Raw genomic sequence first — 16,133 nt, forward strand, 5'->3', positions numbered from 1 at the left:
CTCCTCCTGGCAGCCCTCGGCTGGAAACGTTGGAAAACAACCGTTTGCTTTGTTCTTTCACAAGCAACTAAAAGAACGGGGGAAATCCCAAATTTCAGCAGCGGTGCAACGGTTCCTGTAATTCCGTTTTGGGGCTGGCAGGCACAAGCCCCGCTCTGCCACAGGGGTTTGTTCACCCTTGGCTGCCCTGCGGATCCACCCCTTGCCCAAGCCAAGCCCAAGAGCGTTCCCATAGGGCTCGGCACGGCTCCAGCCGGGTGGCGGAGGAGGAAGCACGGAGCTGTACATCCGACAGCGCCGGCACCACTCCCCATCCCACGGCTGAAGGCAGAGGAGCTGAGGCGAGATATGAGGACCGTGGGGCTGAGCCTGGGGATGGTCCTGGTGTGCTTGCTCCGTGTGCAGGCTGAGGACCTGGGCACTGCGGAGCCGGATGAGAGCAAGGTGATCCTCAGCATGAAGGGAAGGTTTGGGAAGGTTAGGGAAGGGAAGGTTTGGGAAGGGAAGGGATAGGGAAGGTTTGGGAAGGGAAAGGATAGGGAAGGGGAAGGGGAGGGTTTGGGAGGGTTTGGGAAGGGAAGGGAAGGGAAGGGAAGGGAAGGGAAGGGAAGGGAAGGGAAGGGAAGGGAAGGGAAGGGAAGGGAAGGGAAGGGAAGGGAAGGGAAGGGAAGGGAAGGGAAGGGAAGGGAAGGGAAGGGAAGGGAAGGGAAGGGAAGGGAAGGGAAGGGAAGGGAAGGGATGGGCTTGTTCTCCAGTCACTAGCAGAGCAGGGAGGACTGTAAAGGTGTTTTGGTACTGGGGACAGCTGGGGTCACTACAGCCACCATTTGCTTTGCTGACACACCCACGTGAGGACAGTCACCCAGCTCCTGCATAGGTGTCCCTAAGGGAATTTTGTTGCCTGGATGGGATGTAGGTGTTCCATGGACTGAGGTTGTCCTGGCTTGGTCCCTAAGGAGGAGACACTCTAGACTGCTCCTCTGGACTCACAGCCTGCTCTCACTGCCAGATTGCAGGCAGTGGATCCACTGCTATGGCCTCTGACTCCAAGAGTTACCTCCAAAATAAGGACCAACTGAAGATGGCAATGGCCAACATTGAGGTCCTGGGGGATGGTGACCTGAAGGTCTCCTTTGCAATTCCCACGTTAAGTCCCACATGCTTTTCTCCACAGGCTTCGCTACCAAACTCCTCCCTGGACCTTCACTGGTGGGTCTCCACCTCAGTGCACTCACCAAAGACCTGGGCAAGGGTTCAGACAGGAACACCAGGGGCTTGGGACAGCTGTGGGCACCCCATCTTTAGGGCAGGCTCAGGAGAACACAGGCGAGGACCAGTGCCACCACAGAGGGTGGCACAGGACCCTACAATTACAACTTTCCCAGCAGAACCAGCCTCATCCCAGAAGCTCAGAGCATGAGTGAGGGCATCAATAATGCCCAGGTGCCAGCACTGTCCTCTGCCAGCCCAGGTACCCATTGTTCCAAGGGTAGTATCTGTCCCCTCCTGCTCTGGCCACACCATCACATCTCTGAACAGCAAGTCTCACATCTGGGATAGTGACCCTTGAACAGGGGATGGGGGAGGGAGTCACTTCACCTCAGCTGGAGCATCCTTCACTGTTCTACAGTCCTGGGAGATGTATGAAGTTTTAATCGATCTACAAGCCAACAGGCAGCCTGGGTGAATAGTACAGCTCTGGTGAGTGGGGGTACCAGGCTCTTGGGGCAGGATAGAGGCATGTCCCACCATCCCTGTCTGAAGCAACTGTCTGTTCCTGGGGACATGGCCCTCAGGACTGCCTGCCCCTCCTGCATCCTGGTTGAGACATCCCTCTATGTCCAGGTGCTAGCTACACCCCAGGGCTGGTGGCCCAGCAGCATGGCAGACCCCGCAATCCCTCCCTCTGGGATAAACACATTGAGACCAAATTTAAACCCTAGGGAAAATCAGGTTCCTTCTGCAAAGAGGCTGTGAGTGGATGTTCCCAGGGGATGGAGCAGGGGTGGTTTTCCATCATTCCCAGCCCAAGGAACAGTCTGACACGGGCCAACAGCCTGCACTGACCATCCATAGCCCTTTCTGCCCTCGCCTCCCCGTCCCTCTGCTCTGCCGTGGTCTGTGGGGTCCCCAAGCTTTCTGAGGAGCCTTAGCAAGAGGGAAAACCAGGCTGGGGGGATATCGAGGAAAGACAGGTTTGGTGGTCTTCATTCTCTTTACAGCCTCTTTGCAGAGTGGGGGTTTCCAGGAGGAGGTAATTTTTCTCCACATCCTTTTGCAGACAGAGGCAATAAGACAGTGCGGCTGGTGGATACTGACGGCAGCTCCTACATGGTTGTCTTTGCCACCAGAGAGAAAGAGGGGAAGACCTTGCACATGCTGAGACTTTACAGTGCCTAGCCAGCTGTGATGAGCTGCTCTGAGGGTCCCGCAAGGCCAGGAGCCTGGGGACATTCTCTCCCCACTCCTGCTCTGGGTGAGGTGCAGGAGTTGGGCAGGGACTACCATGTGTTCCCTGTGTGGCAGGGAAGGAGCAGGGGTTTGGGATGGCAGGGGAGGTTGGGGCTCAGGCTCCCAGAACTGTGCTGCAAGTCCATGGCATTGGGTAAGTTTCTTGGTGGAGAAGGGTGGAGAGTGGGGGTCCTGCTGCACAGGCAGAACAGAATCAGTAGGGACAGGAACCAAGAGAGGAGTCACTGCACTGGTGTCAAGACCTCTGGCTCATCTTATATCCTGGGTGGGGTGTCTCATGTGCCTGGCCACCACTGCTCTCCAGGACCTCCACCAGTGCCTCCAGCCTTCTCCCAGGGACTGCCATGCATCCCACCCTCAGGTGGACACACTCACCAGCTTCCCAGGAGATGCAGGGCCAGGCACAGCCTGGAGCTAACTCATGTCTTTGTCTTTAGGCAGAACCCAGTGGGTGAGACTCAAAATCAAGTTGCTGTTCAAGAGACTTGCCAAGCTGAATGGCTTCACTGACAAGACAATCTGGATTTTGTCCAGGCAGGGTGAGCACTGTCCAGGGCCAATACAGGGACATGCAGGCAGGGACCAGCTCAGCCCATCAGTACCACCACTTCATGGTCCAAGCTGGCAGGAGGGAGTGCTGGCAGCCAGCGGTGCTCTGGCTGGGCACATTGAGCAAGAAGAAACCCACAAGTTCCTTCTGAGTAGTCTACTTTGGGTGCTAAATGGGACTATTCAGACCACGGTGCCAGACTTAGGCTTTCTCTTTGTTTCCACAGAGGAATGCAGACTTGGTGAACCGTAGGTGAGTTGCCGCAGTGCAAAATGGTGTTTGCAATGTTCCCTCCTGGATTGACCTTCTTGGTGCCCCCAAGACAAGGGCCACCAAGAACTCTTTGAATTCCTCTGGAGTTGAGCTGTTTGAGCTGGTGCTGGAGCTTGCACACAGGTAGGACCATTCCTTTGGATACTGCTCTACAGCAGGGACCCCCAGGTAGAGGTACCCAAGGACTCCCAAGGAACAGTGTCCAGAGACCCCCAGTGGAAAGTGCCTGGCACTGGATATTCCTTAGGGCTTCCTGGGTTTAGGCACCTAAAGCAATGGTCACATCCTGCAGCAAGGAGCTTCATTCACCTCTGCTCTCCCTTTTGCTTGTCATGCTGATTCCATCTTCAACTGCTCAGCCAGGGGCCGTGGGAGCATACCAGGGCTGGTAGGGACCAGGCTGGTGCAGTGGGGATCAGCCCAGACACTAGGGTCCCAAAAACTGATGGGAGAGAGCAGAAGGGTGTTGGGGCAAAGGAAGTGCTCTGACAGCCTTTGATGGCTGAGGAGCAGTTTGAGACCAGCAACTGATGGCTGCTGGTGATGCAAAATCATCTCCTCGATTCATGCTCCTTATGCTGTTCTAGATCTTAAATCTTTGACAAGCCTTCTTGTCCTCCCAGCCTCCCCTCTCACCCTTCTCTCCTTCCCCAGGCCATGTCCCTGCTGGGGCTGCATGGCCAGACCTGGACCTCCACCTCCAGGCAAAGGTGGGGGTACGACTGAGATTTACATGGAGCCTTGTCCTTTTCTCTGATCTTCTAATATCTCCTCATGCTGCCCCCTCTGGCACTCACTGCATGTGGATGAGATGTTTTACCTGATATCTGTCAGTCAGAACAGTGACCCCTCTGGGTAACTTTCTTCCCTTTCTCTTAGCCACTCTTGGGTGACCAAGCACTGGGACAGGCTGCCCCAAGAGGTTCTGGAGTCAACTCTGGAGGAGCTCAAAATCTGTCTGGACACAATCCTGAGTGACTGCTCTGGGGGACTCTGCTTGAGAAAGGAGGTTGGACTGGATGATCTTCCGGCCTGAATTATTCTGTGATTTATCTTAGTGAGATCTTCTTCCCTAACCTATGCCAGCTTGTCACCTGCAAGCTTTGATAGACTTGCCAGGTGACATGGGGATGTCCAACACCTATGTCTTGTTGACTCCTCCACAGAGGTGTATTTCTGAGGTGTGATTTTTCCTGCACAAGAGTTGCATTCAGTCTGTCCTGTGTCATAGTTTGCCAAGACATCAACCAAATCCGGCATTTATTGCATCTTTTGTGAGTATCTTCTACACTGTGAGGGGACCTACTTATCTGTTGTCCCTCTGACCACCTCTGCAGAGCCTGCCACATTCTCTTCTCATCGTCTGGTGAAAACTAGAAGGCACCAAAGGGAGTGTAAGTGGCAGATGGGATGCTGCAGTGATGTTTGAGTTATTTTGTCTGGAAATGTCATCTCCTCCATCTTACTCACTTGCCCTCCTCCATTGGCAGGACAGAACTTCAGAAGTGTTTGCGGAGGAGATTGTCCATTCTGAGGATCCACCAAAGCTCCTTCTTGGCCAAAGTGGATGCAGGGTTTCTTCACTTTTCTTTGAATTTAACCAGCTACTTTCAAATATTTTCTAGTATAAATTCCTGCCACCAGAGCCTTTGAAGAAAGTGCAGCTGTCATTTCTCAAAGCAGAGGAGCAAGGCGCCAGATGCTGGTGTCTTTGTTGTTTGTCTTACATTGTTGTCTTCAGCTGTCTTCAATAAGTTAAAGAATGTTTATGCGATTTTTAATCAGATTCTTTAAATTGATGCAATCATGCTGGGTTCCATTTAGACGTTCCAATGTTGTTTAGGGCTTGTATTTGCTAATATCAGCTTAAGCACTCAGAGGAAAGCTAAGCTGGTCTTTCCAGACAATCTCTGTGCCATATGTGATAGTTAATCCTCTTGACTTTTAATTTTTTCTCTTTTTAAAAATAAAATGTGACTGTATGGGATCATCTCAGGTTGTAAGATTAGCACCAGCTAGCACAAGGATGACGCTTTAATTTCAGCCTCTGACCCAGGTCCCACTTGCTGCTTGGGACCTGTGGACTCTTGGCAATCCCAAAAAAACCTGAGTGCAAGGGTGCCCAACCAACCTGCCTGGAGCAGTCTTGTATTAGAGGCTCCTGGATGTTGCTTTGCATGTGATGGGTGCAGCACCAGTCACCAGCTGGTGGTGTAGTCACCACAGCAGGAGTCACTCAGGCAACATGCAGACATCAGGACCAGGCTTGTCCATCTGCCTTGGATGGTGCAGAGAGAGACCACAGGGTTCCCCTGTGCTGCTGGGGTCTGGTGGGTGTGACCCAGAACAGCCTTTCCTCTTTCAATACACATCCAGGGGTCTGTCAAAATCACAGCGGTGTCCCAAACCACTGAAGCTGCCAGACACAGCTGTTGTGAAAGAAGATGCAGGAGAGGAGCAGCAGCTCCGTGCTGGGGTCTGTGCCCCGGGCTGTTCCCTGCCCCTCCTCCACAGCCAGCAGTCAGGGCTGTCTTGGCTTGGCAGCGAGAGGAGCACTCCATGCCAGCACAGGGTGTCTGGCTGTAGTGGGCTGACCCTGGCTGGACCCCAGGCACCCACTGAAGCCTCTCTATCTGTACCCTCTGCAGCTGGACAGGGGAGAGAAAATATGACAAAGGACTTTGGAGTTGAGATAAGGACTGGGATAGTTCACTCATCAAATATCATCACAGGCAAAACAGGCTCTAATTAGAGATATTAATTTAATTTATTGCTAACAAAATCAGAGCAGGAAAATGAAAAGTAAAATAAGACCTTAAAAACACCTTCCTCCACACCCCTCCCTCTTTACCAGCTCTACCTTCTTCCCCACAATGGTGCAAGGAGACAGGAATGGGACACTACTCAGGGACAGAAGTCATTCCCCTGCTCCAGCATAGGGTCCCTCCCATGAACTTCTGAAATGTGAGTCCAGTTCATAAGCAACAGTCCTAACCAAACTGCTGCAATGTGAGTCACTTTTCCATGGGCTCAGTCCTTCAAGGAACAGGCTGCTCTAGTATAGGTCCCCCACAGGGCCACAGCTCCTGTGAGCAAACCTGCTCTAGTGTGGGTTCCTCTCTCCACAGGTCTGCAGGTCCCTGCCGGAATCCTGCTCCACCATGGGCTTGCCACAGGGTCACAGCCTCCTCTCAGGCATCTTCCTGCTCCAGCATAGGCTCCTTCAGGAGCTGCAGGTAGATCTCTGCACTCCTATGGCATCCTTGGGCTGCAGGGGCACCATGGTCTTCATCACAGGCTCAGGGGAATCTCAGCTCCGACACCTGGATCCACTCCTTCCCCTCCTTCTCCACTGACCTTCGTGTCTGCAGAGCTTTCCTCTCACACATTCTCACCCTGCTCTTATCTGGCCACAATTACAGCTGCACAAAAACCTCTTTCCTTAAATATGTAATCTCAGAGGCATTACCACTCCTAATTGGCCTAGCCTTGGCCAGTGACATGCCCATCTTTGGAGCCACCAGGGATTGGCTCTGCTGGACATGGTGGAAGCTTCTGGCAGCTTCTTGCAGAAGCCACCCCTAGAGCAACCCCCCCCCCACCAAAGCCTGGCTATGCCAACCCAATGCACTGGCACATGCCTCAAAGTCCACAGCCTCGCAGGTCACCTGCTGGCAGCACAGCAGGAGCCCTGTCCCTGCCACAAACACAGCCCTGCTCACCTTGCAGATGTGTCACTCACTGCCCTATGCCAGGGCCGTTCCTGGCGGTGTGCCTGGGATGTGGTTCCTCATGAACAGCAAGGCTGTAGAGCTGGCCTGTGCTTCTCTTGAGCCTACCTCAAGCTCGCTTGATTCATTAGATTTGATTGTAAATCAAATGCAACTTGATTAGCAGAAAGGCAAACAGTCCGTGCCAATGACTGGCTGATCATTCCCTGATGACTATCAGGTCAGCACATGTAATTGCAAAGCCCTAGAGTTATCGAAGAATGAAATGAAGATGCCACTTGCATCCCACTCACACAGCACTTCTGACAGTTTCTCCTGCCCTGGCTCACAGGCATAGGACTTTCAGAGTAGCAGGATATACAATCTGCTGTACCTCATGCCTCTGCACTCTCCAGTTTCCAGTAAGGCAGCTGGAGCCAGAGAACCCCAACCCAAGGAGGCCCATGAGGCCACTGGAGAGAGGGCAATGACAATGCCCTGGAAAGATGTTCAAAAGGCTCCAGGCACTCCTCACAGGGCAAAGAAAGAGGCTTCACACACTGAGCTCTGCAGCACTGCATTAATTTATCCCAACTCTGTCCTCCCCACTGGCTTTCCCCACCCCTTTTATCCTTATATGTCCATGTTCTAGAGAGTTCTCCCTTCCCTGTTTTCCCATTGGTGTGTGTAACCCTGCCCATCCACACTGGTATTCCCTATTGGTCCCTTCCCAGTGTACCACCCCTGAGCCCTCAGAGCACTGGATCTCTGATGCTCTTCTCCACCCCCTCTTTCCTGTATTTATACCCTGGACCCTGCTTTGTCTTTAGTCCTTCTGTTCCTTTAGTGTTGCTCTGTGATAGAGCATTTTGGAACTTAGTGCCTCAACCCTCCTATGTCTCCACTGCCAAGTGTCTGTGTGTGTGCTGGTGCTCTCATGGCTCCTACCTGCTGGCCCGAGATGCTCTTGGGGAAGGTTGTATCCACCACCACCAGAGACCACAACACCAGCCCAGGTTGTGGTGCTGTCCTGAGGATACCAGCTCTTTGGTATGGTTATGGAGAGATCACAGGGTCCCGGGAGGGAGCTAGGGATGGGTGGTCTCCCTAAGGGTCTTGTTCTTGGTGTGTCTGTGTGATACCTTCCCAGTGGATCAGCCACGTAGTTCTCCATGTCTGCTTCATCAAATCAACTTGAAGGCTCTGTGAATTGTAGTTAAAATAAATTTATACTAGGTAAAGGGAAAAGTTTTCAGTGATGACAAATGGGTTTAGGATCCCAAACACCTCCTGTATTTGCCCCATTAAGTTGAGCACTTTGGGCCTCAAATCTCCTGGGAAGGCACCGTGTAAGACCCCACAGTTCCCCAAGTGCCACTGGCCATGGGATCTGGTGGTTGTGCGCCCAGAAGAGCCTTTCCCCTTTCAATATACACCTAGGAGTATATTGAAATCACACAGATGTCCAAACCCTCGTGCATTAGATCTAAAGAGCTGATTCCTGGGTCAAAGTAATCTTTTGGCACTGGGTTTCAGCTGCCAGCTATTGCAGGCTTGCTGCTCCAGGGTGGCCCACAGCAGCATGTTCAAGCAAAGGGCTCTCCTTCCTGACGCAGCCATCTCCCAGCTGGGATTTGCTTCTCCAGGCTGACTGTGTTGCACCATATCTTCTCCAATGGACTCTCCACTCTTCAGGCATCCTGACAGCCCAGCTCAGCTTCCTCCTCAAGTGGGTTCCCTGTGTAACACCCAGAAAGGTCTCACTAACATAACACAGCATCAATATTTTCCCCACACAGTCTGGAATCCTTTAGTCCCCATGGCCATTTTGGCATCCTGTGCCATACTGGTGGCTCCAGATTCCCCTGACTCTCCAGTCAGGGATCCTGCAGGCAGGCAGACTGCTCTGCAGACACAGAGCTCTTGTGCCCTCCAAGTTTTCTTTCTTTCCCCTGAAGCTTTGCAAAATGTCTGAGGTCAGATTCTTCTTCTCCCTCATCACAAAACCACTTTGTGCCCTCATTGCTGGAGGTACAACATTCATTCTTCCTGAGTCCAGATGCAGCCACATTTCCCTCCCTCAGCAAATCTCTGAAGACTCTTCTCCCTCCCTCATGCTTCTGTCCCAGTGCCTTCATGTTGGAACTGGCCATAAGTTGTCATTGTCCTCCTGGAACATTGGGAGCAGGAGATGTCTGACCTCCAGGGTGCTGTACTGAGGACACAGCACAACTGTCTGTCCCCATCTACATGGCTGAAGGGCAAATACCTCCCCATGTAACTCTGCAAGCCGTTCTCACAGGCTCCCTGCACTCCTTCATGTTCCAGCACAGGCTTTTTTCTTTCCTTGCAGACATTCCACTCTTTTCAGAGTCCCTCCTTGGTGTCTGTATGTTGCTTGTTTCCTATGGGAGAAGCTGTTTCACCAGCCTCTCCCTTGTGCTTAGAAGGGATTTTTTTTGGTGCCTATTCTTTCTCTTTCATGTTTGAATGCTCAGCTTCCCAAACCTGCTCAGCTGCAGGAACCAGCTCGCCTCACTTCTCCTGATTTGTGCTTGTTCTCAGCAACAGCCACCAATCTGCCCCTATTGATCTTCCCATTTATGCCAAATGGCATAGACTCATGCCTACTGGAGCTCTGAAGTTATTTTCCCAAATAGCTCTTCTAAAAACAACCAAAAGGAACAGATACAAAAAAACACCCCATCAGCACACTTTATGCTGGTTATGTTGTCCTCATATCCAAGGATAACTAGAGTGACTGCTGCCGACGGGTGATTATAGCACCTCCACCCCTCCAAAGAGCTATTCTTCCTGGAAAGAAGAAACTGGAGCCTTAGCCTAAAAGATTTCTCTCCTGGTAATTTGTCCTCACCCCAAACTGGCTGGGGATCTGTGATGGACTCCCAACACCACATAGGCAGAAATTCCTTTCCTTCCTTTCAAAGTCAGTTTAGGTCAAGTATCTTGATTTGGAAAGACAGGTGCCTGCTAAAGAAGGCAGGAGCCTCCCCTGAAATGGAGAATGCAAACCCTCCCCACCCCTCTGAACTGCTATGAATTTTAAATTAAGGGGCTCTCAGGCAAAAAATATGGGAGCAGGAAATAACAGTTCTTTAATAGGAAAAAAAAAAAAAGGATAAAATAAAACAATGCAATATACTAGAACAACACTGACAGAGTCAGAACTCAACCTGACACCCTGTTGGTCAGGGTGTTGGTAGCAGTCCAGTTAGAAAAGTGGCTGCAGTCCTCCTGAAGTGTCAGGTATGGTTCTGTTGGAGCAGGAGGGTCCTGTAGAGAAAGGGTGTATTCTTCGTCCACAGATCCGTGGAATTAGAAGCAGCTGCTGTTCCTCTGTGGAATCCAGTGGGAAGCCGTGCTGGTGTGTCAGAATCTCCAGATTATATCTGGGTAGCAATGCTTGGCTCCTCCCTCTGGGCGCAGCATCTCACAGTGGGATGTTATAGTTCTTATCAGTCATGCAGTGACATTCAATAGTTCGTTATCAGCAGATGTCCCCTGCCGATGGTAATAGAATACATCTTGCCTTGCAATCTGGAACAGTCCAGAAAGATCTTTTGATCGTGTCTTTCAGTGTCTTGTGCTGGCCTCCCTCCTCATCACACGCTCCTATCCTTCCTCCTGAGAGCTCCATCACCTTTGCCCAGCTCACACCACCTGCTTCTGTGACTCTGGGAACATCTGCTCCCGTGGGCAGCTCCACGTACTAGTCTGAGTTTCTCTACAGAAGTATTGCACAAGGCTACCATTGCTTGTGATCTTTCCCATGAGCCAGATGTGAAGACACCAGTCCACACTGCTCTCCCAGCTGCTCTTATCTCTCAGGTTCTTTCTTTCTGTCTGTGGTTGCAGACTTGTTTACCAGCTCCTACTCCTCATCACAACCCAAACCAGCATGTAAAGTACATGCCTCTCCTTCAATCTCTATTCCCTTCCTGATTCAGAGCCTGGCATCACATCCCTGCAGGTGTCTCCCATCCCACTGGCATGCCTCCTTGCATTGAAGAGTGTGTCCATGAATGCCATGGCATCCATGCTCAGGCACCCCAGCCTTGGGCTGGCTGCTCACACACCCCCACCCAACTGCTGGGCACCAGGACAAACCCACAACCCCCCAACCCTCTGCATTGTAGAGCACATCCACAGTTGCCCTGTTCCCTGTTGGAGGGCCCTTGCAATATTGTTTGAGGGTGCTCAGTCCTCTCAGCCTGGTACCCATCTTCTCTTTGCTCCTGGTAGATGTTCCTGCCCTTCTCTCTGGAAGGACCTGAAGACAACTCTGTCAGCACCAGTAGGTTCTTACAGACTTGTGTGAATCACTGATCATCTCCTGGCCTGCTCCTCTTGCAAATTCAGTAGCTTTAGTTTCACACTCAAAATATTCCGTATCTCATCTTCATTTATCCTTAGGCTCCAGTTTCTTGTTATACCCAGAGCCTTTCCTGCAGGCCAGTGTCTCTTCTTTCCCTTGCCACTCTCAAGCCTGCTGAAACCACAGTCACCTTTGGATGCCGTTCTGGTCCTCCACACTCTCAGAGGTACCTGCCTCACGTTGTTTTCTCAGCGCAAACATGAAGCTGACATCCTCAGTGCGGTATTGGCCAGCAGGCACTTTGTAACATTTAAAGTTGGGGTTTTTTTTGTTTTTTTTTTTTTTAATGTCTGCTTCCACAATCTGTGACGGAGAGGGCAAGCAGGACAACTTTCTGTATCTTCACGAAAGGTGTGTCTTCACAATTTGTTCCCATGAAGGGCAGCAGCTTTTCAGGTAGGGTCTGACCTGTCATGTTTTGTGGGATCTTTAGACCAATCTCCAGTTGCAGGCCAGGAAACCTGGAAGGAGGAGAGGAGCTACTGCATCTGTTCCTGGATCTTCTCCTACTACTGCATATGTTCTTGTTTAGCGGTGTTTGGGACCATCAGGAGAGCCCTGTGTATGTCCACAATACAGTCCTGCCATATTCTCAGATGTTAGAGATGTCACTGAAGAAGCAGCTGAGTGACCTGAGACACTGAGTGACCCCCACCCTCCCAGCAGCAGAGACAGGTCTCTCAGTGACCTGACACAGAGGAAGAGCCTGGGGGTGCTGGTCAGGCAGTGCTGGTGGGGGCACATCTGGCAGCTTCTCACTCCTCCTCACCAGCACATCCAGACCTCTTACTGCCTGGGGGGACCCAGGGGCTGGGTCCCTAATTCACAGAATAATCTCCCTCTGTGACTGAAAGCTCCCCACTGCTGAGGTGGACTCACAGTGCCAGCTCCAGAGAGCCCAGCTCTCCAGGTACAGCCCTCGATGGGTGAGGTGGGTCTCATCCCATCCATAAAGCCGAGTATCAGTGTGGAGCACTGCACAGCTCCTCATCCTCTCAGAGGGGTGGCAGAAGGATGGCTTGTAGCATCCTCTGGGATAGACTAGGAGGGGATTTTTTAACACTGCTAATTCTTTGGCCACAGGAGTTCTCCCAATAAGCAATTCTGGGAACTCTTTCCATAAGAAATAAATACTGCCCAGATGGACAAACTGTGCTGGCTGTCCACACATTGCTTGGCATGCCAATGCCCTTGGTTTAGCCTTTTTTCTTTAATCATTTATCTACATGAGAGCTTTGTCAGGCTCTCTGGAAAGAGCTTTTATTCCCAAGCAGAGCCCTTTCTGAGGTGAAACAGTGCAAAGCACAGCAGTAATACTCAGCTGTTTGCACTTCTGGAAAGTGCTGGATAATCTTGTCTGGGCTCGACTTGCAGACACTGCAGAGCTGGATGTCTTTCCCTTAATGCAATAAAATATGTATAAGTAGGAAAACCATTGTCAGTGGAGTGATCTTCATAGTTTCTGGAGCCGAAAGTTAATCCTGGGAACACGAAGCTACTTCCACATGTGAAATGGCAATGAAGCAGGAGTGCAAGTGGGAGAGCGGATGGATCTGGTTCATGATGTGCCTTTAGGAAGAGTTCAGGGACTCTCAACACATGGAGCCAAGAGGGTGGTAGCTGATGTAAATAAAGGGGTGGAAATGGATGTTTTGCTCAGTGCGTGCAGGGAGATCCAGCCACAGATAAAGTGAAATCTGTCCTCCCTGGACCTCAGCCCAGTGGGGATCACTTTATGAGCAAAACTCTGTAAGAATCCTACTGAGGAAAAATGATGGAAACTAGTGTCTTGTGACTGATGGAGCCAAGATTTCCCAGTGGGAACCTGACGTGCTTTATCCTACTCAGGTTAGGTTGCACTACATCCTCCCAGAAGACATGGACAAGGCAAGGCTAGGTGAGGAACCCAGATTTCAAGACACCTACAAAATCAGCAGCTCCTTTGGAAATAAAATGGGAATTTCCCATCCCTTTTTACCCATGATTCCCAGGGCAGGGGTGAGTCAAAGCAATCTGCAATCCCCCCTTTGCTCTCCTACTGCCAGTGAAACCTGAGAGTTTATTGGTCATTCCTGCCACATGAAGCAGCTTTAGCATTGGGCTGGGAATACACCTCTGGAGCTTATGGGTAGAGGGGGAGGATGGAGAATCCTCGTGGCAGGGAAGGGTTGGGTACCATGAGTCCCAACTGTGTCTGTGCTTAGCCTTCATCAACTAAAGACACTGACAGATGAGACCACACCACAATACAGACTGGTGGAGCTTGCTGAAAGGACCAACAGTGTCACCAGGGATAAAAGGGATAAAAGAATCATGAATTTCTGTTCTTGGAGTTCAGGGGAGACCTCTGCTTCCTCTAGAGAAGCCAGGGTGCATGCAACTCCAGGGGTACACAGGACAACCCATCAGGCTGCAGGAGGAAAGTATATTTGGACAAATATACTTTGGTGTTATATATTTAGTGCAAATATGTACAAATTAATAAACAAAATAAAATATTTTGAATAAGTGTTATTAAATCTTTATCTTATCCTTTTGCAATGTCTAGTCATGTGTATGTTTTACAATCTACATATATACAACTTATGAATAAAGGAAGACATCCCTGCCAGAGGGTCGGAAGTGCGTGCAGTCAGGGTAGAGGCACAGGTGGTTTCCCAAGCCTTCATCCAGCAGGATCTTGCAAGCCCCCAGGGTGGTGACCATGGCTTTAGTGGGTCCCTCTCTAGCTCTCCCAGGAGATCAGGTCCCACCGTGCTGCCAGCCCTGCTTATCTCTGATGGATCAGTGCTGGAGGATCCAACTTAGCCCCACTGTGGTCGGGGCTCCCAGGGCGCCATCCATCTCCCCACCCACCACTTGCTCCCAGATGAAGAAATAGTGCCCCTGCCCCTGGCTGAGTGTGATGCTATGGAGTGCTGAGGTCCCTTCCCTAAATTTCTCCCATGTCAAACTATGACTGTGTCTCTACAAAAGTGCTGTGTCCACTAAATGGTTTTTATTTCAACTCACATTTTTGTGCCTCCAGTTCTCAACTCCATTTCCTGGAAGAAGGTCATAGAAGCAAGGGGGGAGAGGGGGAAGGGAGCAGCATCTGGTTTGGGAGAGTCTTGGGCAGGGGCACTAAACTGGGGAGTGCCATTCCTAAACCATGACAGCAGCTTTTTCTTGGGGAAGTAAAATCCCAGACAGGGATTTTTTTTTTCACAGTCCCTTTCACCGAAGCAAAGGGCCAAGGAAATTAAGGAATTAAGAAAATTTAAGAGGTAACAATTCTGCTGGGAGCAGATGACATGGCTGGCCGCATGCCATGCTGTCATCCACCTCTACCTGGCACCTTCCTGCTCAGCCATGGTGGCAGGGGGAGCCACGAGCAGGTGGAAATTCCTTCCAGAGCGAGGCATGACATCCCTGTCACACCACACCATGGCAGCTCGCTCTCAGCGTTCCTTGGACAGGCTTGGAGTGGGCTGACAGCCTGCCAGGGCACCACTGACGCTCTAATGGAGCTCCTGCTGTGAGCACATTGGCTGGGGCTGAGCCCAGCCGGGCAGCAGTGTACAGCCATGGCAATGCCTGGGCTGAGCCCAGCCGGGTAGCACGGCACAGCCATGGCAATCCCTACACTGAGAATCAGGCACTACATGCTGGCCAGCGGGATCCCAGACAGCAGGTCCCATACAGCATCATGTCATTTGTGTTTGTGCCAAGGCCTGACGTCTGTGCCCAGAGCATGGGGCCAGAGACTGGATGCCAGGACTTTGCAGAGCATCCCCTGACTCTATGGAGGAAAACCTCGGGTGGCTGGGGAGCTCTGCAGCAAACAGGGACAACCTGGCATCCCTGCTGGACATAGCTGTTGGTGTGACTGGGGTGTCCATGTGGCATCTCTGGGGCTTGTGGCTGTGGAGGCACATCACCACCAAGCACCCACTGTCCTGCAGCCAGATGGGACATATGTACTCTGAAGGGGACATAGGGGTTGAAAAGCCAATCCTAGAGATATAAGACTAATCCAGGATATGAAAAGAGGTTTTGCAAGGGAGTGACCCAGGAATGTGGCTCTGATTAGGAAGGGAGGGGGTGCTTTGGCAGTAAACGCCTCTATCCAAAGCCAACGGCAGATGAGGTCTGACAAATCCAGCACTCAAACCTAGGTGCCACAGCTGCAAAGCAGGCAGGGATGAGATACCTCCAGCCAACAGCCTGAACATTACCCCAGCAGCCACATGATCGACAGGTGACATGCCCCAGCTCGTCACTCCCAGTGTATGCCATTCATGTGGGACTGGGATTGGAATAACCAGATCCCAACATAGCATTACAGACTGCATTGGGGTGGAAGGCACCTTTCAAGGTCATACAGTCCAACACCTCTGTCATGGCAGAGATACCTGCTACTTGCTTAGAACCTTGTCCAACCTGGCTTTGAACGTTTCCAGGGATGGGACAGCCACAGCTTCTCTGGGCAACCTCTGCCAGGGTCTTTCCACTCTCATGAAGAAAAACTTCTTCCCGATACCCCATGTGACACTGCTCTCTGGCAGTGGGAAGCCAGTCCCCCTTGTTCTGTCACTCCAAGCCCCTGTCCAAGGTCCCTCTCCAGCTCTCAGGACCCACCTTGGGCTGTGGCAGGGGCTCTGAGGCGCAGTGCTCGGAGGACCGCCGGCTCGCTGACGTCGGAGCGCTCCCTCCGGGGGCTGTGGGGGCCAGGCCTTGGCGGCGGGGGTGG

At 51.6% G+C, this 16,133-nt stretch overlaps 1 protein-coding gene across 1 annotated transcript; it reads left to right on the plus strand.

Annotated features, from left to right (window-relative positions):
* The first annotated feature begins 348 nt into the window (after positions 1–348).
* LCNL1 (lipocalin like 1) lies at positions 349–5,287 on the plus strand. The gene is given in 7 exon segments (XM_050981164.1): positions 349–444; positions 1,010–1,146; positions 1,631–1,701; positions 2,282–2,392; positions 2,910–3,011; positions 3,249–4,689; positions 4,786–5,287. Coding segments are annotated over 6 exon segments (543 nt in total). The 3' UTR covers positions 3,275–4,689; positions 4,786–5,287.
* The last annotated feature ends 10,846 nt before the right edge of the window (positions 5,288–16,133 follow it).

The sequence above is a fragment of the Serinus canaria genome, chromosome 17 (assembly GCF_022539315.1).
Source record: "Serinus canaria isolate serCan28SL12 chromosome 17, serCan2020, whole genome shotgun sequence".
Taxonomy (NCBI): Eukaryota; Metazoa; Chordata; class Aves; order Passeriformes; family Fringillidae; genus Serinus; species Serinus canaria.